At 22.5% G+C, this 27,365-nt stretch overlaps 1 protein-coding gene across 7 annotated transcripts; it reads left to right on the top strand.

Annotated features, from left to right (window-relative positions):
* The first annotated feature begins 1,228 nt into the window (after positions 1-1,228).
* On the top strand, positions 1,229-27,050 carry LOC129612520 (uncharacterized). Of its 7 annotated transcripts, none has more exons than XM_055526164.1 (7): positions 1,229-1,399; positions 1,489-1,519; positions 1,698-1,841; positions 19,807-20,581; positions 23,689-24,541; positions 24,670-24,970; positions 25,071-27,050. In XM_055526164.1, the coding sequence occupies exons 4-7, from the start codon at positions 19,894-19,896 to the stop codon at positions 26,325-26,327; spliced, it is 3,099 nt and encodes a 1,032-aa protein (XP_055382139.1). In that variant the 5' UTR covers positions 1,229-1,399; positions 1,489-1,519; positions 1,698-1,841; positions 19,807-19,893; the 3' UTR covers positions 26,328-27,050. The 7 variants fall into 7 exon arrangements, with proteins under 7 accessions (XP_055382139.1, XP_055382137.1, XP_055382140.1 ...); XM_055526165.1 differs by having other exon boundaries at positions 1,231-1,519; positions 19,807-19,984; positions 20,261-20,581; positions 25,071-27,048; XM_055526162.1 differs by having other exon boundaries at positions 1,229-1,519.
* Positions 27,051-27,365: the final 315 nt, after the last annotated feature.

The raw sequence follows: 27,365 nt of genomic DNA, 5'->3' as shown, positions 1-27,365 counted from the left end.
TGATGGTAATAAATAAATTATTTGCTATCGTTTTAAGTATTTAAATAAAAGTATAAACTCCGTTCGCTTTAATCACTTAAAATAGATGCTTTACTTTTCAATTAAATAACTGTAATAAAAATTTTTGACATCTTAATATTGAATACAAATGTCGACATTTATTACGTTTACATGCAGCTTAAAACCGACTTCAATTGGAATTTTTTTATAATCGCTACAAATGGCTTGAAATTTTTTTGTCAAGCCGATCAGATAAAATTTTAGCATGAATGTCAAAATCATGTCCATTTGCAGTTATATTATTTCAATCTGTACAGTATACATATAAATTTACGTAGATTGAAATTTTAAGCCAAGCACTTAATCCGCCATATAAACGACAATTTTTGTAATTAACTTTATATTTACATACTCACTAGCGCCCCAGTAGTTTGTTATGTAGTTACTAAAATTGTCTCCTGTATTGTTCTACAACTTATATACACACTGCTACGTTACAGTATCGTGTATATTGTGTGCAAGAGCTCTACGTTTACACAGCAGTCTCAACGGGTTGAGCTATAAGATTGTCAAATGACCTTTCATTATAATAATATTTATATTTACTCAAGCGTAACCAGGAATAAAATATGAAATAATTTAATAATTTTGTTAAATAAATTTTTTTATAGCATTTTTCAGCAATCAATCTAATCTGACATGACATAACTTACATACAATATTAGAAATGCTTTAAATTAATAAACAGCTATGCTTTAAGATTTTCTTCTTGCTGCATAAGCATTCATTTTAAGCAAATTTAGCTAACACAATTTGTTAGCTAAATTTGCTCAAAATGATTTATTAGCTAATTTTTAGGTCTTTTAGCTACAATAAGTAGGATTTTAGTTTCCTTTACGCTGCTGTTTTGACATACTGTCATAGTTATGAAAACAGTAGTTTATGCCAAATTTTTTCATTTATTTGCTCAAAATTAAAGAATTGCCAGCGATTTTTCTATAAACTTGAATACATATTTTATATATTTATAATAATTAATATACAGTTGGGTATATCTTATATACTATTTTTTTGCGCTATCAAATAAAAAAAAAATAAAAATTAAAATAAAAAGTAAGCACAACGAAATTATTTAAAAAGCTTTATGATTATTGTATAGTTTACAAAGAAAAAAAAGCAAAAAGTATAAGATGTGAGATGTTAGTGAGCTACAGTACAGCGAGCGTTTGAAAAATAGAAGTCTATGATTTTTTTTACTTTAAAACATATTCGCTTTCTTGTATTTTGAATTCAGTCGTAAAACAACTATTCTATAAACAACCCCGCATACATAAATTTATACGATTAGATTGTAGATCATAATTAAACTGGAAAATTTTATTCAATTTTTTTTTTTGGAGTTATGCACCAATTTTCGTTTATTTTAAATTTTTAAATAAAAAATTAAAAATAGTTTGCGAATTTTATTTTGATAATTTTTAATTCTAGGTTAATTTTGATATTAAAAAGTTTTTAATAGGTGTGTAGTTAAAATTGAAAATAAAAATTATTTTTAAAAAATTCTAGTTCTTAATAATTAACCAAAAATTGTTAATTTTTTTTAATTTTATATTTTTATTAAAAAGTGAATTCAAATATTAAAATTCTTCAATAATAATAAATAACAATTTTTTTGTGGTTTTGTTATTATTTTATAGTTTTTATGCCAAAAAATTAGTGAAAAGTGAATATTATTTAATTTGGTGGCAGTGTTGGTGCATAATGGAAATAATGGAATAATGCCAAATATTTCTCTTTAAATCAGCTGATTTTTATTTTTGATCGTTTGCGTTCTTCGACAGGTAGGTAGGAGAGGAATTTTGTTATTTCTTTTTTGACATTTTGTTTTCTTGCTTTATTTTTTTTTGCCTATTTTTAAGCGGTTAAATTCAATTTATTAAACAAGAGCTAGGTGGTGCATTATTAATACGAAGTTAAAATATTGTATGAGAAAGTTAATAACATATTTACATTACATTATAAAGAAATATTAGAAATTATGGGCTATATTTAATTGCATTGTGATATTGTGAGAGTATTGCTGAATTTTATCTACATTTGTTGAATGGATTAAAGAAAAAAGCTAGTTGAAGAATGGAAACGGGTCAAGTTTACTCAAATATGTATGTATATAGCAATAATAGTAGAAGCTACAAGTTGTATATAAATTATCTTTTTTAGAAAGCATTAGAATTTTATTTAATCAAAAGTATCAATCACATTTGCTTAAAGTTTAAATTGTACAGAAATAAAAACTGTACATTTATATTTTTTCCAGAAATTCATCTCGTTGTAAATTCCAAGTAATTTCAATTAAACATGCAAATATTCTGTGAGTTGAATTCTTTGGAATTGATTAGAATGTAAATATGTATGCATAAAATGAAACAGTTATGTATGTCTGATTCAGGCTTTGTAAGCGCAAGTTATAAGTGACGCTGAATGTAGTTAATACCGTTACTTAAAAGTATATTTTCAATGAATTTTCTAGTATTTGCTTTATTTGTGAAATTTTGTAGCCAAAACTTTTTCCAAAAAGTGTTTTTTAATCTAACACCAAGAAAAAAAGCTAGTTTGGTTGTCGTATAGAAGAAATTGATTTTTGATTGAGATCTGGAGTAAGAGAAATTAAAATTTAGCTTTAATTACTACCTTTGTAACTACCTAATTTGTACAAATGTAAAGTTAGAATTTAAACGTAGATATATAAATACTTATTTTACTACTTAACGGTTAAATTAATATAACTCCTATTGTTTTATAACAGTTTGATGTCAATTACATGTGTACATAATCTGTTAACAATTATTTATTTATAATTTGACCTAATTTATTTACAATATATAAATTTTAAAAAATAGCTGGTGTTATTAAGTAATATGAGGAATGCACTTGCTTGATAAGATTTCAATAAGAAGAATTTTTTACTTAGTTAACAAATATTAAAACTTATTTAAAATTTTTATTAATTATTAAATGCATAAGTTTTTAATTAATGTAAAAATGTGTATTGACATATTTTTACATATTGACCTTAATATTTTAATTTAGAGGATTGAAGTATATACCTATATAGATGCGTATCTTGAGAATTTTTTCTTTATATATCCCCTAGTGTGTTAAGATTTAATACAAATATTTGTAGCTACTAGTACATAAAATTGAAAATTCTATAATATTTTTTATAAATAAGTGCTTTTATAAAGCTATATGTACCTACTCACATACAATTATATATGTTTCTATATTGTGAACAAAAGAAAAATACTCTTTTTAGTTCTTAAGATTTAAATATGAAACACATGTTTGAAAATAAACTACTTTATTATTTAAATTTTATAAGTATTCTTTATGTAAGCTTTTGATGTTAAAATGAGTTAAAACATATTTAGAATGTCTATTTTTACAAATTCAATTATTTAAAAAAAAGAAAATTATAAATAGGTACTTTAATTTTTTTGCTTTATTTAAATTAATTTTTATTTTATATTTCCGAATGATTTAGAAAAAAGTAGTCTTTTCTATCAAAATATAGCACTTAAACAAGTAGTCAACATTTACAAAATTGAGAGCGTAAGGTTTAGACGTATTGTAAGTCCTTCTCAAAATTTATAGTCTAAGACATTACTTATTCTAACTATAAAAGAGTGAATTATATAAAATATTTTTGAAAATCCCTTAATCCGTTAAGATTTTACTTAATTTGTAATTACTATTTGATTAATAGTTTTATTTTTGATATATTTTCTTATTCCATACTTATTAAGTATTTAAAATACTTTTTGAGATTTAAATCTCTTTTGAAAATTTAAAATTTTTTACAAAATTTGCAGAGTATTAAGTACTTTTACTACAAACAATCTTGAAAAACATCTTTTTCTATATTAAAATTAAATTACCGGCTGTTTTTTACCTATTAATTTTTTTATATTTTAGGCAAATAACGAAAACTTAAAAAAAAAAGGTCATAAAGTATTAAGGCTTAATATCATTGTTAAAAAATTTGAAGAACTTGGAATAAAAAAATGAGCACATTACAAGTGTTAAAAATTGTGTGGTCACTGAAATGTAACTGATTATATATGTTAAATATACAATATAAGTGTGTATGTAATTAATAGTTCGCGAACATTTAAATTTTTTAACATTTACAATTTATTTGAAAGTGTTATATAATTATTTTTTGTTATACTCGTATTCTATTGTTTCTTTCCACTTATTAATTCAGATTTCATATGTATGTATGTAATGAACTAGACTTATAAGTATTTAAATCATATTAAGGAAATGATTTTTGAGGAAACGTTTAAATCTAGGATTATTTAATATTTATTTATATTCGTAAATAATGTATTCTTAAGTACATGTAAACAAAAATATGTGAAGTTATTTTTCATACATTATTTAATTAATTTTCAACCATAGATAAATAAAGTGACTTTTTAAGTTTCGTATAAATGTAAATCCTATTTGGATTTAAAATTTATTCTTAAGATTTATAAATTTATTAAATTTATAAGATTTCTTCGTTTTTAAAATCTTACTTTAACTAGTTAAAAGTATTTTTTTCTATTTTGGCACAACAATTAATTGAATATGAATTTGATTCTCAATTTTGAATCATATTAATTATTCTACATCCTCTATAAATAAATATTGTAGGTTTCATATAAGTAATTATTAATTAAACAAAAATTTTTATTATAACCCATTTGAATACATAGTTATTGTTTATTTCCTGTTGATTTTGCTAGAACTAAAAATAATTACATTGTAAATATATTTTTATGTTTTAAAAATATTTTTATATTTTAAAAATATTTTTATATTTTAAAAAAATAAAAATCGTCAACAATTTAGTATAATAATTAAGTTGATAATTAGAAAATCATAAACCACAACATTTTGCCTTGAAATTAGTTCATTTTTCTTTAACAAATCTTATAATGTGCCATGCCGCTAAGACAGTCTGCTTATAAAATCTATATTTATTGGAAAAGAAGTAGTGTTTCAATTTTATTAATTTTGTTAAAAATTTAATGAGTTATCAAAATATTCCATAGTAAAAGTAATAAAAACATTAGAAAAGGAATGCTTGACTAGTTTCTTTAAAGCAACTTTTCTTTCTTTTTACAAAATCCCAAATTTTATAATTTTTGTTTATGAAATCAAAAGTAATTTTGTGGCCGATAAACTAGCGTCTCAGATGAAAAAATTTCGTTTTTAAATTCACTTTTGTTTTTCAAGCATAATTTCGTATAATTTTGCAATTACTTACTTAATTACACAAAAACTAAAATAAAAAAAAAGAATTTAAATTATAAAATTGCAGAAATAACAAACAATTAATTAAATAAAATTACATTTTGAAATTTCCTTTCTTAAATCATTCACTTTTTTAAGTTCCACACTTCTGTTAAAATTCACATTTCTGATAAATTTTGTTTACTATATTTATCTTTTATTTACATTTTTATGATATAATATATGATATCGATGAAAAAATGACCTCTATTCAGAAATAAATACTTAAAAAGTATAAAATTAGTTAATCACGGAAGCTCCACTTTAAAAAATCGAATCAAATACGAAAAAAAAAAATATAAGTTAATTGCTACAGTTGTGATAATTTGTCAAAAAAAATATGAAATTTTCACGTCAGAATACTAGAAAATTGTAAAAAATTAAATTAATTTAAATAATGATTAATTTAATTAATGGTTATAATGAAAATTATTCGCGTGACTCACCTTCTTTTCCAATTTTGTTACAGAAAGTGGAATTTTTTTAGAACATTATTGGTATAAACATTAAATGTTTGAAGTGTGTCATGTGCCAATTCAATTTTCAAATTAAAAGTTTTTGGTGTGAAATTTTTTTATATCACCTGTTTAGGAGTAATTAGAATAAGAACACAAGTCCAAAATACATAAATGTACATACAATATTATGTATGAACCAAGATTAAACGAAAAGAAGAGGCGCAAGTAAAATTAATCATAAAATTATGAACGAAAGACATTCAATTAATATTTAATGTGTTCGATCCCTATGTAAACAAGAACTGTATATGAATGTATATAAGAATGTATGTAAATACCTAAAATCCTTTATTTTGAAAAATTATTAATTTTTAGATTGAAAATATTTTTGAATTTAAATCTTAAAATGATTAATTATTTAGTTTGTTTAACATTTTCAAAGTAAAAGGGAATGTATGAAAGTTTTGAAAGTGAAAGTTGAAAACTTTTTAATAACTTCAATAAATATTTGACCAATTTTTCATATTTACACCTGAATGTCGATTAATGATTTTTATATTTAACACATTTTAAATAGATGTTTTCATTTCCGTCCCAAATTTTAAGAATTGACAGTTACCTACATAGTGCAATTTTCAGCAATAAGTGATAAAAAATAATTACACGATCGTTTCGTGTTTATTACTATTAATTATAATAATAATTAGCACGAAACGAGTTTCCATGTTTTTCGTTTATTTCATGATATTAGCATAATTACAAAATATCTTTGACTAATCCAGTTAAGTTTTTAAAATTATTTATTGCTATATATAAGTTGTGTAGGTTTTGAAAAGAAGACTCCCAGTTTTTGAATTTTTAGGTTAAAATATCGTTTCTCTTATGAGGAGCAAAATGCCTATGCTAAATAACGTATTTTTAGTCGGAATATTTTGAATCTTGTAATTTTATTGTATTTTGTATTTAGTAATTACTTATTAAATAAGTAAAAAGAATTTTATTTTAAATAATTTTCAAAATTAAAATAATGGAATTGAATCTTCCATTTATATTTTTTTAAAATATTATTGACAATACAAATAATTGAAGTGGTTTGGTAGATTGTAAGGGAACTGAATGGGGGAAAAGGACATATCCTCTGGACAACCGCAACCTTTTGAAGGGTTTAATAAATAGGGGAGAGATAATTTTGCCAAAAAGCAGATTACCCTTTTTATAAGATTGAAAAGGCAATATCTCGAGCTCATAGAGCAATGCATTTTCTTGAAAAAATCAAAGTAATCCTTAATTTCTTTTTTTATTATCACCTTTAATTATGCTTAATGAAACGTATTTGATGCCGTATTCTATTATTCAATTATTTTATTATATATAAAATCTGTTTTATTGCATAAGTCAATTAAAAATCAGTAAAGCAAATTTTTAATTAAAATTCGCTATATTGTTTTTAATTAGTGAGTACTTTTGAAAAATGAGACGGGTGGTAAGGCATTAGAGCTGATTGTGATTACAGAAATTGTCTGAGAAAAAAAAGTTTGAAAATATTTTCATCAATATTTTTATAAAATTTTATTTTGTAATTATTTTAATAATAGCAAAAAAAAAAATGATTAATTACATCATCATTTTTTAATAATTTATTTGTAATTTAAATTTATTTATTAATTTATACTTACTTTTTTTTAAGAATTTTTTTAATAAAAATTCAATTTACACGAAATTCTTAAACAAAAAAAATATTTATAAAATAATGAGGTACTGAATGATTCTGAGATAGACAATTTTAACGTGACTCTTCATGTTTCTATATGTTTTTGATCATGGAAAATTAAATTTAAATTTAATAATTAATTAGTTATCATAAAACAATGCAATTTTTTTGTTTTCAATTTTAAAAATATCTTAATACTTAATTGAAAAAATGACCGACACCAATAAATTGCAATTAATTATACTGCAATAGACATAATTTTCAATATTGCAGGGCAAAACTTAAATATATAGAAAATTAATTTTTGTTTTTACTATTGAAATGCAAGTCACAATTTTGTTTTTGTTTTCGTAAAGCAAATTAAAAATAATATTTAAAAAATAACAAATGAGGTTACCAGCAATTGATAATGTTAATTAGTTAAATAAGTTAATGAAATAATTAATTATGCAAATTTCAATAATTATTTTGCATCCAAATATTTGTACAAATTAAATATAATTATTTAATATTAACCCAAATTAATTAAGTTAGTAATATGATAGAGCTTGTAAATGAAGTAAGTCTTTTAAGCTATTAAAGCTACCAAAGCCTGTTTAAAGTCAATTAGAAACTTGATTGTCTATTTTCTAAATTGGGCTGTGTGACGTTATTTCCCGTTATGTTGTTCTTGAGATATAACGGTTTTTTTTTCTTAAAGCTGAAAATTAAGAATATTGAATAGTTTATTAGTTTTAGGTCTCTTGAAGTTGTAATTAAACGCTAATATAATGACGTTAGTTTTGCTAGTTCAATTGATTACGCTTAAGTACTTTCTTTAAAAAACAAAATGCCAAAAAACCAAAACCGAAAAAAATAATTTTTATTTCATTAAAATTAATACATCAAGTTTTTAATTTTTTCGTATATGACGACACACTGTAAGAAAAATTGTGTACATTTAACATTTAAATTTTAAACACTAAAGGTTTTTATTGTTTTGCTATTTTGTTTACACATAAAAGTTTATTTATTTAAATATTTTAAATCTGAAAAAATTTTCCGTTTTCATACCAAGTGTAACATTTAATTTGAAATATAGAAAAAATCTGTTTCTATTAAAAAATTAGAAATTACAACAAAAACAAAAGACCAATTTTTACTTTCTTCTAATAGCATAACAATGTTTCTTTTTACATTTATCAAAAAAAATTTCACAAATTAATATAATAAATGCCAAAAATAATCCACAACAAAGTAATATTAATGCAGCACCAATATTTTCCAATTTTAATGGTCTATATTTTAAATTTGTTTGACCAGCTATTTCAAATTTTTTCACTTTATTTATATAATAATTTTTTAATTCTTCTGATGCCTGCTTATATAGACCATATTCTTGAAATTGTCTTATTAAAAAATTTAAATGATTCCAAAATGGCCAAGTTTTTTCATGTGAATAAGCATAAAATTCTGGTGATGTTGATTCACAAATTGAATAATAATCATCAATTTTACTATCCATATTAACGGTACGATGTAATTCAATAAAGAAATCTATTTGAATTTTTGGTAATAAATATGCATCATATGTTTGATTTTGTGTTATAATTAAATCACCAATTTCATTTATTGATAATATATTTATAATTTTATTATTATCATCAATTGTTTGACGAATATATTCGGATGCATCATTATTACCTTCAATTAATGCTATTTTCAAATTTAATGGTTTTAATTGACTTAAATTTTTATAATTTGGTAAAAATTTCGGTTGTAATAAACGTATTAATAAAAGTGATTTAAATGAATTTGTTAATACTAAACAACATAAAATCCATATTGACATTAATATTCGAACATTAATTATTTTAAATACTCTCATATTAAATGGTACCTCTAGCATACTTTTCATTAAAAATGATAAATAATTTTCATTACCAATCAAATATAACATTATGAACATAAAAAATAATGCACTTAAAAATGTTATCCATATATGTTTTGGAAACACTTCAACAATATTCCAAATTGGTGAACCTAAACCACGTGATTTTAACATTAAACATGTTCGTGTATTATATATAACATGTGAATATGATTTAATTGAATCAAATGTTAGAATATCTCGTAATGATAAAATAAAATCATATCTTGAGAAACGATTACGTGTTATTGATTTCGATGTACCATTGAATTTTTTTAAAAATGCTTCAGCTAATTTTGCTTCTGGTCCAAAAATTTTTTGATTTTCTAATCTTTCATCATTTTGTAAAAGAACTAATCCTTGATCAACATATGGTACATAAATTTTATAATAATGTTGATCTCTTTGAAAATTTGGTATACGAAATGTTGTTGGGAAAATTTTTTGCATTTTATATGTATAATTAGCATTATTAAAACTTAAATAAATATTTTTAATTGTTTGACGTTTATCACTTATATAATCTTGTGTTAGATATTCAATTTTTGTTTTATTACAATAAATTATTGCTTGATTTATAATATTTGTGAATCTTGTAAAACCATAAAAAATATCTTCAATTTTTGGTGTAAATTCATTTCGTATTAATAAATTTTCAATAATACGTAAATAAAATAATTGATGATCACATTTAACATATTGTGCACAGGTTTTATATGGTAATTGATATATTGGCCATTTATCAGTTAAATATATAAAAAATGCTGGCCTAGAAACACGTTTAAATGATTGATATTCACTAAAACAACGAAATTCACTTTGATGATTAAACCTACATGAATTTAATTAAAAGTACTGGAATATTTTTAAGAAAAACATTTATTTTAATACCTTTTCACTTGTATTTTAAGACCGCATCCCATTAATTTCTCTAATAAAATATCAATCATACTAACATCCTGCTTATAACAAATTACCAATTGTTTTGGTTTAACTTGACAAAGAATTTGTAATACGGTTGCAATTAAATTACATGTTGGTAAAGAACCTTCTTTTGGTAACAACAATGTATTTAATGTTCCATTTGTTTTAGAAATTAATTTTAAAATTGTAAAATAAAATATAAAAGTGAAAATTCTTTGAAATCTCATTTTGCCCAAAATTTTAAATATTAATTTTCAAATTTTTATAATGATTCAATATTAAGTTATAATATATGGAAACACAAAATTAAATTAAAAGTTCCAGATTCTTTGAATTCTTATTCGTTTCTAAAGGATTCTTAATGATTTTTATTGTTTTTATATTGAATTTCTCTAATGGATTTCATTTAAAATCTATATAATCAATGACAAATTGATGAAACCTCAATAATAGTTGAATAATTTTTCAAAATAATAATTAAATAATTATTGCATTAAATTAATAATTATACTGTATATTTCTTTTATCTTTAAAATTTATTGAAATTCATATAAGTAGTATTTTAAATTAGTGTAATAGTTTTTACATGATTTCGAATGGTTTTTTAAAAGCTATTACATTGAAATTATTTTTTCAATATTTTCAATATTGCACGTCGCGGTTATAATTTCTCAAACATTCAGATGGTAGAATCTAGATAATAAGTATATGTGGGGGTATAAATGTAAAAAATGAAAGAGTGTTTTCAAGATCAAAATTACAGACTTCGAAATTTTTACAGAAATATAATTTTTTTGTTTTAAGTAAATTAGAATGACTGAGTCTATATAGCTTATATTGAGTGTTAACTCAAAAATTTCACAAAAGTTGATATATACTAGCTATACAATATATTTTGTATACAGTCGAACCTCCATAAAACGAATCACTATTTTGCAACAAAATTAATTTGAGTTATGGAGAGAATTCGTGTTGAAAAATAAAAAAAAAATAAAAAACAATTGTGAAATATGCAACAAAACTATTTGTTGTAAGGAGAGTTTCGTCTTACATAAGTTCGACTTATAAGAGTTTGACTGTATTAGAAATTGAATAAGGTTCTGTTGTTTATATTCATTCTATAACTTAAGAATAATACGTAATACTTTATATACGTAAAGCTCATCAAATTGCTAGACTGAACACAAATTTGGTTCTTTTAATACAGAAGACTCAACTAATTTTGTATATATTTTGAATCTTAACTGCTTCTTTTACTAGAAGCAATTAGGATTCAAAATATTTTAATTCTTTTATATCAGTACGAGTATGGCTTCTTACCATACATTTAAGTTATACAATCTATTGAAATTCTTGTACTTAGAACATTTGAATACCATTTGTTATGTGAAATTATAAAATTTATATCTTAACAATTTATAAAGAAAAAACAGAAAAAAAAGTGCGTTTTGATATAAAATAAAAAATGGAGCGAAGCGATAATTAAATTCTACTCATTTTTTATTTCCACTTTTTTTTTTTTCATTTCCTTGATTTATTTTATCTGAAACATTTTATAAGTCTTTGGTCTTTTTTTTTTTTAATTTTTTCATCATTTCCAAATTGATTATTATTATCCCATTTTATCAGACTTCCTTTACTCAATTTAATTTTATATAGTTTATTTAAAAAAAAAAATAAACTAAGATTTGCTACAAATTATGTGTTGTTGCTTTCAATTCAATTGAGAGTACACGTTAAATGAATGTGTAAATAAAAAAAAATTGCTTTCATTTACAAAATCATACACAATTATTGAAAATATGACGAAAAAATAGAAATATTAAAATACACTAGAGATTTATTTTAGTATATTAGGGGTGTACAAAATATGTGTTGCTTATCGGACAATGGGGTGGCTATGAAAATTATGCTTAATCATAATATTTATAAAGAAGTAAAAGAGTAATTTGCAGCTAGAATTAGTTATAATTTTTAAAATATTGAAAGTTTGTTGAATTTTATTCATATAAGTAATTTGAAACAGTTAAGAAACATACCCGTCCAAATTCTATATTTAAATTCGATCACTTGCTTAAATTTGATTTCCTAAAAACAATCATTTTTAATTCAAACAATAATTACAGTAATTAATTTTTTTGTTAAAATTTGTACTTATTGTCCCCCACTCATTAATGTCGTACAAAAAAGTTAAGTATAATTTGTATAAGATGGCTTGCAGAGTGTAGAGACTTAGATTTAGAGTAACACACTAGGTCTCAATCTGTACATTGATTTGAACATTACAAAATTCGAATGTCATCCTTTACATATGTACATACATATACATATATGTGATACTGGCAAAAAGATCTAATAAAAAGCTCTGAATCTTATTCATAGTTGTTCTATTTTTTTTTTTTTCAAAAATCAGTCTTTCGAAACTATCGAAAAATTTCTTTGAAATACCTTTAAAAAAATCATACAATATGATTTAAATTTTTACTAATTTTGAGCCTGCTCAACTTTTTGTAGTGGTTGAGCCACTATGCTCATATTCCCAAACATTATTATCTCAGTATCACAATTTTGGATTTGAGCCTTCATATAGAATTCATTGCAGCATGATTTGTAATATTTTGTTGTTCTCTTAATATTTTTATTTCTTACAGTTTTATTTTTCCACTTTTTCTTTTCTTTACTCATTATTATGCTTATTTTATTATTATTATGTTGAGCTCCGAGTTTCTTATATAAGTAGAAAACTTATATAATTGTGGCCATGTACATTATTCTATAAGTACATACATATGTATATATTTGTATGTTTGTATGTGTATTATAAAATTTTTTTATCTCAATAAATTGCCAATCAATTAAAGTTGAAATCGAAAACAAAATTTATGTTACAATAATTTTGTATTTTTTTTTTTCACATTTTTCTTATTTCCGATTTTTCCACTCTAATTTATGTAAAGGGTACCTACATTTTTATTATGAGAAAACATGTATTTTGTGCTTGTTTTATATGAACATACATATGTACATATATGTGTGTATATTTTTGTGTATATGTTACGTATACGTAATTGTATGTGCACTTTGTAATTTAATTCTGTACAATCAATAAATAAAATTGTTTTCATATTATTTTTTTTTATAGAGGTGCTCGTATATTATGTAATAAGAACAATTTATCAGTTTTCAGACAATTCATATTACGAAAACACTTTTACTTTTAATGTGAATAAATTGAAAGCTTTTATTTTTTTTTTAAACTAACAATTTACTCTAAAATTTATCACTTTGTAATTTTCACTTTTCTTTTAAAAAATATTGTGATTTGATTTTATTTTTTATTTTATTTTGTTTGAGAATAGCATTATAACCGATGGTAGTCGTACGAAGTTATATAAATAAAAGGTGGTAGGTAATATTTACATACACACATATGTAAGTGATAAAAAAAATAATGCTGATCTTGTGTTGTGCTTTTTAATTAATTTGTGAACAAAAAATGAAAAAATGATCCTATTTTAGTGTCAACAAATTAGGAAAAATTAGATTTCTAATTTGCACTTTTGTTCTCATTCGTATTGGCGCTGATTGCACATCAACTTAGGTTTTTATTTCTTTGGAATCCATGTTAACTTTTTAAAAAAGTAAATTGCATCCAATATTAGCAAAAAATTTCATACTAACATAGGTTTAAATATTTATTCGTATAAGAGCTTAAAAAATGTACAGGCGCCAGCCCCTTGCTAAAACTTGCAGTTTTTCACCCATTTTTCTCAGTGAAATCCAGTGTTTTCCAACGTTAAGCATTCATTTGCTGTTTTCTATTTAACCTTAAATATTTGCTTGAAGTTTTTTAAGATCTGCTGTGAAATCTAAGATGTGCGCAGCCTTCAGGCAGAATTTTTTACTTTTTACTAATTTTTTGATTAGAAAAATTACATGTGGGACAAAAAATACAATGCGTAGTATAAAACAGTTGTCCTTACATACACTGAGAAAAATCATTTTAGTAAATTATAAATTTTTCAAAATTTTTACTAGTGCAAACTTTTTACATTTAAGTTGTTTTAAATTATATGTGTAAAGTTTTGCGAAAAAGTTTTCTAATTTTATTATTGTAGATTATATAGAAAACTCTTCTTTAAATGGAAACTAGTTCAAGTTCAAATTTTTACTATAATTTATGTGCGCTAATATTAATGACCTATTGAAGAAAATCTTTTTTTTTTTTTATGTAATTTTAATTTTTATTTTGAAAATTTGTTACAATTTCATTTGTAAATATTTAACTATAATACTGAATTTAATTATTTTAAATTTAGTTAAATTTGGTAGTTTTAAAGCTAAAATTGCCCTGTTCAATTGCTTATTAAAGTACGTACGTTAATTAATTTTGTTCGGATATGTTTCATGCAATAATTTTTTGTTGAAGGTATTCAATTGGAAAAATAATTTTTTCACCTAATTTTAAGAAAATAATTTTGATTTATTATTTTATATTTTTGATCTGAGTTGTTTTCAGGACGGATTTGTATATATGTACATAAAAAAAGTTTAAATTAAAGCATAATTTTTAGAAAATTTGACAAAGTTTAACAATATGAGAAATTAAATAAGAAGTTTACTATGAAAAAATGTGAAAAAAGAATCGCATATTAGTGTTAAATAAATTGTTTGATTTTCGCATACAACAAAATAAACAATCAAACATGTACGCAATACATCAACATCTTTGTTTGATTAATTAATAATAAGTAAAATAAATAGTATAGTCTAACCTAAAAAATATTTAAAAAAAACTTTTGAATTTTTTAAACTTGTCTTATTGAATTAATCAAACCTTTTATATTGTATAAAATACGCGTATAAAATTAGTATCTTTGCATCATAAAGTTTATAAGTAAATGTGAAAATTACAAAAAAAAAAATAATTTAAATTAATCCGCTGAAAGATTTTAGTTGGAAAAATATAATAACTTTATATTATTGCGTTGATATTTGATTCCAACATTTTCAACATAGTTTTGCTAGAGTTCAGAACGACACTCTTGTTTGACAGATAATTAAATTTGCGTTCTTGATATCAATTTCTTTCGATTTTTGAATGTTTTTCTTGAATGAGGAAAATTTTGTTTCGAATTTGAAAAATAATTATTTGAAAAAAAGTTTTCAATTTCTAGAAATAATTTTAGAAAGTTTATTATATTCAATTTTTAAAGAATCACTTTAAATAGCTATAAATTAAATTTAAAATTCCCTCATACATATTTGTTCTATAACTTCTCTCAATTACTCTAATGCATAAACTAGAATTAATTTTGAGTAAATAAGAGACATACTCTCCCAAATAAAATCCGCATTATCGAAAAAATTTTTCAAACCAGCCGTCGACAAAATGCAGCCCATTTAACCTCAAAATGTTGCCCATCATACTGCTTGCAAAAGAAAAAAATATATTCGATTGCGACTATTACAATTTTTCAAAAAAATTTTAAGAATTCATAGATAATAGATATAGGAACATAAAATTCCATTCGAATTTATTATTTGTCAAAACAAACTAATCAATAAAGTCATTTAAAAATTTCAATTTTCTTGTAAGTAGGTAAAGTAATTCGAATGTCCCATACTTATACTCACATTGTACGTATTTGCCCATAACCCACAAAAGTTCGCCGACGGTTGCCTTAAACAATAAATAATAAAATATTTCATAGTCTCTTACATTCTCTTTTTGAAATCTACAATAAAAAGAAATTTTGTTTACTAAAAGAATTCTAAATTTAAAGAGAAAAATAATTCATAAAACTCTCACTTGATTGATTTTAACAATAAAATAATTTTGATTAAATTTTGATTTGCTTTCCATGTTTATAGGGTAAAGTTTACATAACCCACATACAAGTTACATTTACACATACAAGTTACTTGCATGCAAGTTTGTATAATATTAATTGTCAATTAGTTTTTCGAAATGTCAAATTACTTGCTATTATGACGTAGGCGTTTAGCAAGTTAATTTTTGAAAATGTCTTTGAGAAGAAAACAACTAGCAATATATATAATTGTTTATAAATTTTAGAAACCATAAGTTTGCTAAGTTTAATTTTTTCAAAACAAAATTCAAAAATTTTAAATTAAAAAAAAAAAAAAAATCAAAACAACAAATTTTTTTTTGTGAATTTCTCAATATGTCAAATTACTTGCTCAAATTACTGGCAGCAAAATTTTCTTGCAAGTTGAACTGCAAGTAAACAAGCAAGTAGAAATATTTCAATGTGTTAGTAAAATTTTTGTATGTATTGCAACTTTCTTGCAAGTAACTTGTACGTGTAAATGCTGGGTTAGGTAAATTAATGTGTAAACAAATTTTAAAATGAATGAAATATCAAATTTGAAAAAAATATTACAATATTCGTTAATAAATACGAATTTTGGTCTATAGCGAACAAAGAAAAATTTAAAATTTGTTTACAGCATTACTTCAGACATGTTACAAATATTTTTGTTAAGTGTTGGGTAACCATTGCAGCTGTATAATATAAACATGCTATTTAATATTTCATTCAATAAATTCAAGAATTGTACAAAACAATAATTAAATTAATAAAATAAACGTTTTCTTAATAAAATTTAGAAACGTGACTATTAAAGGTCAATTTGTTTAATGAAAGACAAATAGTTTTAATTTATTAAATTAGAAATAGAATTTTGTATAAGGAAAGAATACTTTATTGTTCTAAATTTCGTGATTGGCTTAAAATAAATAAAAATTTTATAAGTATTTAAATAAATTTAGTGTTATTAATAAGCAAATATTATAAAATGATATGCCAGAGAAGTGAACTAAAAATTCAATGGATACTCAATAACTATTTGCGTGCCAAAAATTTGATATGCCAATAATGTTGCACGTTGCCTCAAAATGTGAACTTTTTATTTGCGCCTTCTTGTTTTTTGTCTGGGCTAAACTTAAATACTATTTTTTCTATCAAACACGGTATTTAGTTCATTAGTCTTCCTCTTATAAGCACTTTGTTAACAAAAGCTTGTAATTTTGTATGTTATTATGGGATACAAACCGCGTCTTTCTGTCGTCAAAAACAACACGGGCTTTACCTGTATAAATAAACGATTCTAATTTTTGTTCTTCGTTTTATTTGTTTTCACTTCCATACTAACACCATTTTTTACAAGCTCGAAGGGATGCCAGGTGTAACATTATTTCTTTCATTTCTTTCATCCTACTAATGTACTGTTGTCACAATTTAATTAGTCAGTTTTTCATTATTCAACGCAATCGTTTTTGCTTTCGTTCTTAAATAAAAATTTATGAATTACATAACTATTATTTTTGTTTCCTTATTTCAAAAATCATAATTTTTACTGATTTTAAATAACTTTGCATTATATTATAACAATTTCCAAATTTTTGATTGAAGTATACTCATTAATTATGTAAAAATACCTGCGCCACAACACAGAATTCTATGTTCTATAAGTATTTTATCAGAACATTTCAAATTTAAATTGGGGAATTTCATAAAAATAAAATTATATTTTCCAAGGTTATTTTATTTCTTTTGTATTTAAAAAAAACACACTTGTATAGTAGTTTTTAAATAGTCACTAAACTCTTAAGATTTATTTTGAATTCTTCTTTTAAAAATATTCTCAAGGTTATGTTTATCAAGCCGAATTTAACAATTATTTGTAATTTACATTAAAAAACTACATTCTTTTAATACTAAAGAAATCATACAGTCACACAATTTTATAAATTCTAAACCTTTTTATTTTATAGACATTATTAATTATATTATGCCGAAGAATTATTAAGGTACACCAATTACAAATAATTTACAACAAAAATGACATAAAAATGACATAAAAATCAAATGGTTAAATATTTAAATTTAGATATCGTGACAGGTGATAAAGGTTAAATTAAAAAAAACGAGATTAATAATAGTTATGAAAATTATGGGATAATTTTTTAAATATAAGTGAAAAAAATTATGAATTTCCTATATAATATTAAAATTTGGCTAAATTTAATTATAATATTAAAATTAAACTATTTTTCAAAGTGACTAAATATCAAAATGTCAAAGTTGTGAACATGACAGAATCAACATTTAGTAAATATCAGTGATGTCGTTTAACATGTAATAAGTGATGTCGTTTAACATGTAATAGTTGTAGTGAACTTTGTATACGTAATAAGTGAGTTTATAAAAGAATATGATGTGGTCTAAATTTTAAAAAACAAAAGCATGTCAATTCGGACATTGTCATTGATTTCTCGAAAATTTCTATATAATTTTATTCTTAACTTTCAGAAATCAGTATATCTTTCAATGAGTACACTTATTTTATATACATACACGTATGTGAATTAATACATACACCTATGCATACATCTATTGTTTAATATTGTACAAATAAAACGAATTTTCAATATTGTAAAAGAAAATTTTATTTAATAAAGTCTTAACCTCAATCAAAAATCTCAGTTGTTTAATAGAATAATAAGAGAAAAAAAATAATTCATATTTTTGACATTGACGTAATTTTTTTTGTCTTTATTATCTTTTTTTTTAAATTACATTATACAAAGCAATTATGTATTTCTATTGTTCCTAGATCATAGAACATGCTAAATAACTTTAACCACAATAAAAATCATGCAAATTTCAATGATAGCAAAAAAACAAAAATTCCTTTTACTTACATACATACACATATATAGATATTTATATTCTTCTAATAAAATATTCTGTCAATTATAATCAATTTATCACATTTAAATTTTTAATTCATTAATATTTACAATGTTAAAATGTGGAAATATGCTAAGTAACATAGAATAAAATTTATAAGTTCATTCTTTTTTTTAGCATAACTATGAAAAGAATTTGTTAATTTCCTATTTCATTAATTTATAGCAAAATCTTCTGTAATTACATGCGTACATGCATACATACATATTACCCTAAAAAGGGTCACTAATTCTAAATATTCTTGAAGTGCCAGTCAATTTATTTATAATAGTCAGTTTTCGATATTAACCCCCCTCCCCCCTCCCCCCCTTCGGGTGAAACACACTCGTTTAAAGACTCAAAAAAGACTGTGTGTCATTGTTTGCCTATTTTTTCAATTCTCATTTTATAAATAATTTTCCAATAAACTCTCATAATAGTTGATGTGGAATGAACGGAAAATTCATTTGACTCCCTAATTTTGATGTGGAATGAACGGAATTATTTTTTCAATGTGGAACGAACGGAAAAAAATACTTGCTCCTTTTTTTCTGATTTCATTGTAAAACAACGGAGTCGGCTCTGGAAATTGTTAATTTATTCAAAAAATTAAATGTTTTTTAAAATTAAATCTAAAATTGCTTTGGAAAAAGACACAATGTAAATTAATTACAAAAAAAAATTTTTTCTCTATATTTTCAGAAAATCAAAAAAAAAAATAAATAAAATAAAATTGAACTGCAATAATTCTATATAAAATTAACAATAATTATAAATAATGATGAAAATATGAGTGGAAATGATTACAAACGTTTAAAACAAGAAGAAGACGAGGAGGAAGAGGATAGTGTATTTGATCCATTATTAAAATTAGAAAACGGTAATGTTAATAATCACAATAATAATGAAATAGATAATAATAATAAATATGATATAAAATCAAATATTAATTCAATTAAAAATCGAATATTAAGAATAACATTATCAACATCAAAATCATCGAAATATTCATCAACATTACCACCATCTTCAATTATTTTAACAAATAATAACAATAATAATAGTAACAGTCATAATAATAACAATAATAGTAATCATAATATTAGTAATAATCATCGTCAAATATTATCATCAAATAGCAGTGATTCTATTACAGATAGTGAAAGTAGTATTGATATAAAAATCAAATCAAATAGAAAATGCCAAAAACAACAATCACAAGAACAACAACATCAACAAATTTTGGATATTCAACAATCAACAAAAATTGTACGTAATAAACGTTGTGATAATAGTACAACAGATAAAAAATTAAATTTAAGTGAAAATTTAAGTCATCTGACCAAGAAAAAACGACTTATTGTATTCTTAGTTTTCGTTATACTCATATTTTGTTTTAATTCATCAACAATAATGACGTGGACAACAACAGAAAAAATCCCAGTATTGCATAATTCTCATGTGCCAGGAATGAAAGGTATTAAATATTTTTTTATATATATATATATATATATAATAATTAAAACAGACACATACAAAAGTATATAGCATATAATTATATACAACATAGGTACATACATGAAAATTTTTATTTCTTTTGCATATTACCAAAATAAAAAATATAAAAAATAAATTTTATTAATAACAATAACAATTAGGTACCAATAAATCTTTAAAATTGATCATTTATTTTTTTGTTTTTTAATTGAAAAAAATTTATTTTTATTAGATTTTATTATTGTTTTTTTTTTGTTTTTTTAGTAAACATAGAAAAATTTTAAATAAACAAACTAGAAATGTAATAAAAAAGAAAAAAGCTATTAAAATTAATAATCATGAAATAAAAATATAAAATCAAAATAAAAGCGTGGAGGAAGAAATAAAAGCATAAGAAAAGTTAAAAAAAAAACTATAAAACAGCGGGAGCTTTACCCATCCGTGACAAAGTAAATATAAAAAAAAATTGCATATGTTTAGGATGAAGAGAAAAATATTCATTGATTATTATTACTTTGTATTTCAATTTATTTAAAACTTGAACAGTTCACTTTTAAGATTAAATTTCTTTCAATTTTTCAATTCAATCCAAAGAATGTCATTCAATTTCAATATAATAATGAATGTCATTCATTGAGTAACATTAATTAATGTAATTGAAGTAGTTTTCGTAAATTTAAATTTCGTAAAAAAAAATTTGAAAAAAAAAAAACAAGATTGTGTAACAAATAAATAATTTTTTTACAATAAAAATTAAAAGAAAAGGATTTCTAATAATTCAGACTTTTTATGAAAGCTCTAAATTAAATTTTAAAAATCTTTTCACACATACTTTTGCAAATTTGGTATTACATATTCTTATGTAATTCTTAAAAATCCAACATTTTTATAATGCTCTTTTTCTAATTTATAATATTCTTTAAAATTCTAAAGGAATTGCTTTAGAACTTTAAACAGCAACACTGTCATTTTCGAAAATGCTATAAATGCAAACTCTGCAGTTTTAATTTTTAGAACTTGTTTTGTATTAAGACCTAATTTAGAATTGAAAAATTTTCCTAAATAGAATTAAAAAAGGAACAATTCGTTTCTTTCGAAATTTCTGAAAAATATTGAAATTATTTATAAAACATCTTAATTATAATAGTTTTGACTATTTTTATTCGTAATGGTGAATGCTTTTATTAAAATATTCATTTAAGGATGATATTAAACCATTAATTTATATTTATTTAAGTATGTTATATATGTATGTACTAAAAATTAAAATAGTAGTTTTTTGTAGCCGCAATGGAAATACAAACATTGCAGTTGGAATAATTTTGGTTGTTCCTACAAAATAATTCTAAAAGTTTGTGTATTAAACATTTGGATGCAGATTAAAAGCTGTAGCAAAATTTCATCTTTATAATATTTTATTCAAAATATGTTAACTATACCTATTTGCATGCATTATCCCAAAATTTTATCCCAGATTTTTATATTATTTCATGATTATTAATATTAATAATATTGTTTTTAAAAAATAAATTAAAATTTAGAATTTTTCATATTATAGAGAATTGCCTTTAATTCGAATTGAATTCAATATGGTTATGATTGTTAAATTTTATTTTAATAAAAAGTCATTTTAAGTATATAAATTGTATAATTTCAGATTCATTTAAAATAAATATTATAAATATAAACATTATGTAATTATTTTGTAGATATATAAATATATACATTATGTATAAATTAAAGGTTTGATAAAAAGCAACAAAGAAAGTTATTTTAAAAAAAAATTTTTTATACCTTTTTGTTTCTATATAATTATGTACATTATTATATAACATAACATAATTTTAGTTTTAAAATATTAATATAAAAATTATTTAATATTTATATAATCTAAAACAATTTTGATAGCATGTCATTTTTCTATTCACATTCCTGAATTACATTTTCTAATAAAACCGAATTTCATTTCAAAATTATTTCAAACCTGGTCATTTTTTTTTTTTCAATTGAAAATTTTGAAATTATTTTGAAATTTTTGATAAATTTAAAGAAATTCCGACTGATAATTTTAGAATTTTTTAATCTGTTGCATGTTAGTGTTTTAGACGAAAACAATATAACTTTATATTTTATATGTATAATAAAATAATATTTTATAAGATTTAAATTATTAAGCATTAAAACATCAATTTTTTTTAATTTCTTGTAATAAATTGTGATTTCTTTAAGAAATTCAATTTTGACATACAGAAAATACCAATTTCGGTCAGTTTTAATTTTTTTTTTATTTTATAACAGATTTAGATCTGTTTAAAGGGAAGAAAGTCATGCTTCTCTTTTTTACCTGTTAGACGCTAAGAACTGAAAATTTTTGTTCTTTATCACAATCAAAACGCGCTAATGTCGCTCGTTGAGCCCGTTATTTTAGGAGCGTCTAAGCTGGAAGAAGTCAAAACATCTCTAAATTTACGTTATTTTCGTTATTTTCAATCAGAGCTCTAAGATTACAAAATTCCGCTCATCTAATCATCAGTACGCTTTAAAAACTCTCAATCTAATCAAACTCACCTTTAAGAGTTACAAAACAAAAACTCATTTTGTTTAAATTTTTCAATTAATTGGTTCTTGTAAACTTCAATATTCAAAGTTATATTGTTCTTATCTAAGTGTTTCAGTCTTCATAAATATTATGTAAAACTACATACATACCAGCATGTATAAGTGGTTTTTTTATTCTGTTTTTGTTAAAATTAGAATTTAAATAACATTAGAAATAAAAAAAAAACTTTAACTAAATTTAAAATTTTACTAATTTTTCGTTTGTTTTTTTTTCTTCATTTTTTTTTTGTTTTCCCTTTTTTTCTTTTATTTGTACCTTTGTCTCGTTTCATATAAATTTTGTTTGGTTTTGCTTTTATTCTGCACAAAAAAAAAATGTTAAACGTCTAAAACATAAAAAAAATGGATGCCAAACTTATAACCATAATATAAAAATAAATTATTTAAAAATTTGTAATAATTACTGCTTCATAACCTTAATCTTATTCGCATACGATTGCAAATGAACAATTTTTGTTAATTAATTAGTTATTAATTTTTCTCGAGTATTAAAATCAAAAAATAATTTTAATTTTAAAAGTAATTCTTCACTTTGTGTCACGGATAATACGGATTCACCATCAGTATCGAATTTAAATAAAATCTCAAATAATGAGAATGATTTTTCAAATAATGTACTTATTGCATCATCTCCAGCATTATTAATTTTAGAAAATAATTCCATAGAGTCTAGTTCTGAAAATTCAATTATTTTAATGAATAATAGTTCAAATATTATTAATGATAACAATAAAATTCCAAATATTATTAGAAATATAAATTTTAATTTTAGTAGTATTAATGACACAATATATGAAAGCAGTATTATTACAAATACTATTAATAATGACAATAAAAATATAAATAATAATAATATTAATAATAGTAAGAGTAATTATAATAATGAAATTGAAAATATTAAAATTGCTAATAAAAATGCAAACAAAAAAAATGTTGCGAATACGCTTAATACTACTGTTACTACTGCTAATACTACTAGCAATTCTACTACTTCTACTACTACTACTACTACTAGTAAATCATTGATGTTTGTTCCTCCTCCTCCATCAGGGTATCTTGTTTGGAGTGATAAATGTAAAATGCCAAATTTGGATCCATATTCACCAGAAGTTATGAAATATTTCAAAAGAGAAAGCTATGAAGAATGTTCAAAAGATCAACCATTGACTAGCGTTAAATTTAATACAACAACAAATCGTTATATGCTTATATTAGATGAAAATTTACGATATAAATTTACAAGATATGGTAATCAATTAAGTTGTTGTTATCAAGTAATTGAAAGAAATTCAACTGGTAAAAAGGCTGATACAAATACCATGTAAGCATTTGTTATTAAATTTGTTTAATAATTTTTTAATATTATTTTATATTAATATTGTGTAATCAAATTTTGGTATTTAAACTGGTTACTAAATTTTTATTCTTTTTTTTTTTTAATTTTTTTAGATTAAGTGCTTGTTTAAGTTTTTCGAAAACGGTGCAACTTCCACAAACTACAGATAATATCTTAGTAAAATGTAAGAGTGGAAAAAAACAAACGTATATTCATGGACATGCTATGATGCCTGAACGTCCGGAGATTCGTGAAAGAATTGATAGTTGGAAAGCTAATGATACAGCAAAACCTATAAGTGTTCTATTATTGGGTGTAGATAGCATTTCTAGAATAAATTTAATTCGAGCCATGCCAAAAACCGCTCAATATCTTTATGATAATGAATGGTTTGAATTAAGCGGTTACAATAAGGTACGGTAATCTATTACAATAATCTGTTTCCCTATAATCTACATGTTTTATTTGAATATATTTATTTATATATGTAATTTATGTAAAATTTAAATTTTAGATGGATGATAATACATTTCCAAATTTAATGGCAATACTTACTGGTTACAATTATACAACTGGATATCACATTTGTAAACCAATTACTGTAGGCAAATTAGATAAATGCCCAATGATTTGGAAGACATTTCGTGATCTTGGTTATGTAACAGCATATGGTGAAGATGAAACTAGTATTAGTACATTTAACTATGCTAAAGTTGGTTTTGAAAAACCACCAACAGATTATTATTTAAGACCATTCCTTATTCAAGCAGAACATAATTTTCATAAACGTTTAAAAAGTGGATTAACATTTTGTTTAGGTTATCAACACTCAGCTGATTATGTATATGATTATGCCTTAGAATTAGCTACAAGATATAAAGATGATCCATATTTTGGTTTATTTTGGGCGAATACATTTAGTCATAATTCAATAAGTGATTGTTCTTCAATGGATTTGAAAATGGTTCAATATTTAGAGAAATTTTCTGATCGTGGAATATTAAATAGCAGTGTTATTGTATTTTTTAGTGATCATGGTATGCGTTTTGGTCCAACACGAAAATTATTATCTGGGCATTATGAAGAACGATTACCATTCATATTTATATGGTTACCACCTTGGTTAAAAACAAAACATCCTGAATTAGTAAATGCTTTAAGTGTAAATAAAAATCGTTTAACAAATCCATTTGATTTACATATGACACTAAAGCATATTTTAGAATTATCTGGTAGAGTAAAAAATTTACCAAAAGCACCAGATTGTCAAAATTGTCAAACATTATTTAAACCAGTGCCACAAAGTCGATCTTGTGATGAAATATCAATAGAAGATCATTGGTGTACATGTATACCGTATCAAAGTATATATAAGAAATCTACTCTAGTCAAAAAAGTTTCAATATTTGCAATCGATTATATTAATAATTATATTGGAGCATGGAAAAATGGTTCAATTGAACACTTATGCGCCAAATTACATTTACATGATGTTATTGCATCATATAGAGCTCTATTAATTGGTGATATATATCCACCAAATTTAGAAAGTTATAGAATTGTTTTTACAACAAATCCAGGTGGTGGAATGTTTGAAGCAACAATAAGACGGTTTTCTGATAACGATACATTAGAAGTTACTGGCAGTATAAGCCGTTTAAATATTTATGCAAGTGAATCAAAATGTGTACCAGATGCTGGTATAAAAAAATATTGCCATTGTACAAAGCATCCATCAAGTCGGGCTGCTGTTAGATCCCCGGCTGGTTAAATTAGTTATAAAAGCTATATTGTACTACTTATTAAAATTATAGATTTATACATTTACAAATAAAAAATAAAAGTGTATAAAATAAAAATGTTGTAAATCTTGCAGCCAATTATAATTTTCAATTTATTTAATTAATAATATAATATATATATATATGTATATATATTTGTTTTCGAGAAAGATTTAAGTTTAAATGCACAACAGAAAAAAATATTTGAATTTGTTTAATTTTCAAGATTTACCATTTTTAATTAAAATGTAGTAGATATACATAATAAAAATTTTCTATTTTTCATGTAGTTTTTTTTATAAGTGTTCCTATAGAAACTAACAAAAAAAAAAATAAAACTAATATTAATAAAATATTAGAAGAAAATCAAATAAAGAAAAAAACATAATGAATATAATTGAAATAAACAAAAATGTTAAATATTTATTTAATTAATGTTGTAAAATTTTAAAATGTATATAATTATTATTAATTATAGTTGACAATATCTCTATTATTAAAATATTTAAAGCTTAAAAATTAATTTAATTTTTTTTTTGTTTAAAATAGAGTGCACTATTTTTTGTATTTTATTTTTAACTTAATACATATTACAAATTCAAAATGTTTTAAAATAAAATAATTCTTAAACTCTTAACATTTTTCTATATATGAAAAAAAAACAGCTAAATATTATTTTTAAATTTTAAAATAAACTTTTCTTTATTAAACATAAACAAAGCTTAGGTATATATTTATATAACTATAACTTACTTTCAAAATCAGAAGGATTTGATTGGAATGAACAAAAAATATGTTAACACAAAAATAAACTTGGACTTAATATTAAAAGTATTTGTAATTAAATATACATAAGTATACATCACAAATTTATATAAAAAAATTATGAAAAATCTCTTATTTTTATGTATGTATGTAAATCAATTTAGAGAAGGCATTTTGAAATAAGCATAGTCTTCCATCTAATTCATTTATTGGTAGAAAATTATTCAATTTCTTATTAATTGTTTATTATTATAGTTCGATTT

This window comes from Condylostylus longicornis, unplaced genomic scaffold (genome assembly GCF_029603195.1).
Source record: "Condylostylus longicornis isolate FDR11 unplaced genomic scaffold, ASM2960319v2 ptg000074l, whole genome shotgun sequence".
NCBI classification, from domain to species: Eukaryota; Metazoa; Arthropoda; class Insecta; order Diptera; family Dolichopodidae; genus Condylostylus; species Condylostylus longicornis.
Note: the sequence above shows the minus strand (reverse complement) of the source record. Positions and strands in the feature narration are given on the sequence as shown.

Excerpts from the sequence above, each read along its gene's own strand:
- LOC129612520 (XM_055526164.1), top strand. The coding sequence starts at position 19,894 with ATGAGTGGAAATGATTACAAACGTTTAAAACAAGAAGAAGACGAGGAG. Across the intron at positions 24,542-24,669 it reads AAGGCTGATACAAATACCAT|ATTAAGTGCTTGTTTAAGTT; the intron begins GTAAGCATTTGT and ends TAATTTTTTTAG. Across the intron at positions 24,971-25,070 it reads AATTAAGCGGTTACAATAAG|ATGGATGATAATACATTTCC; the intron begins GTACGGTAATCT and ends TTTAAATTTTAG.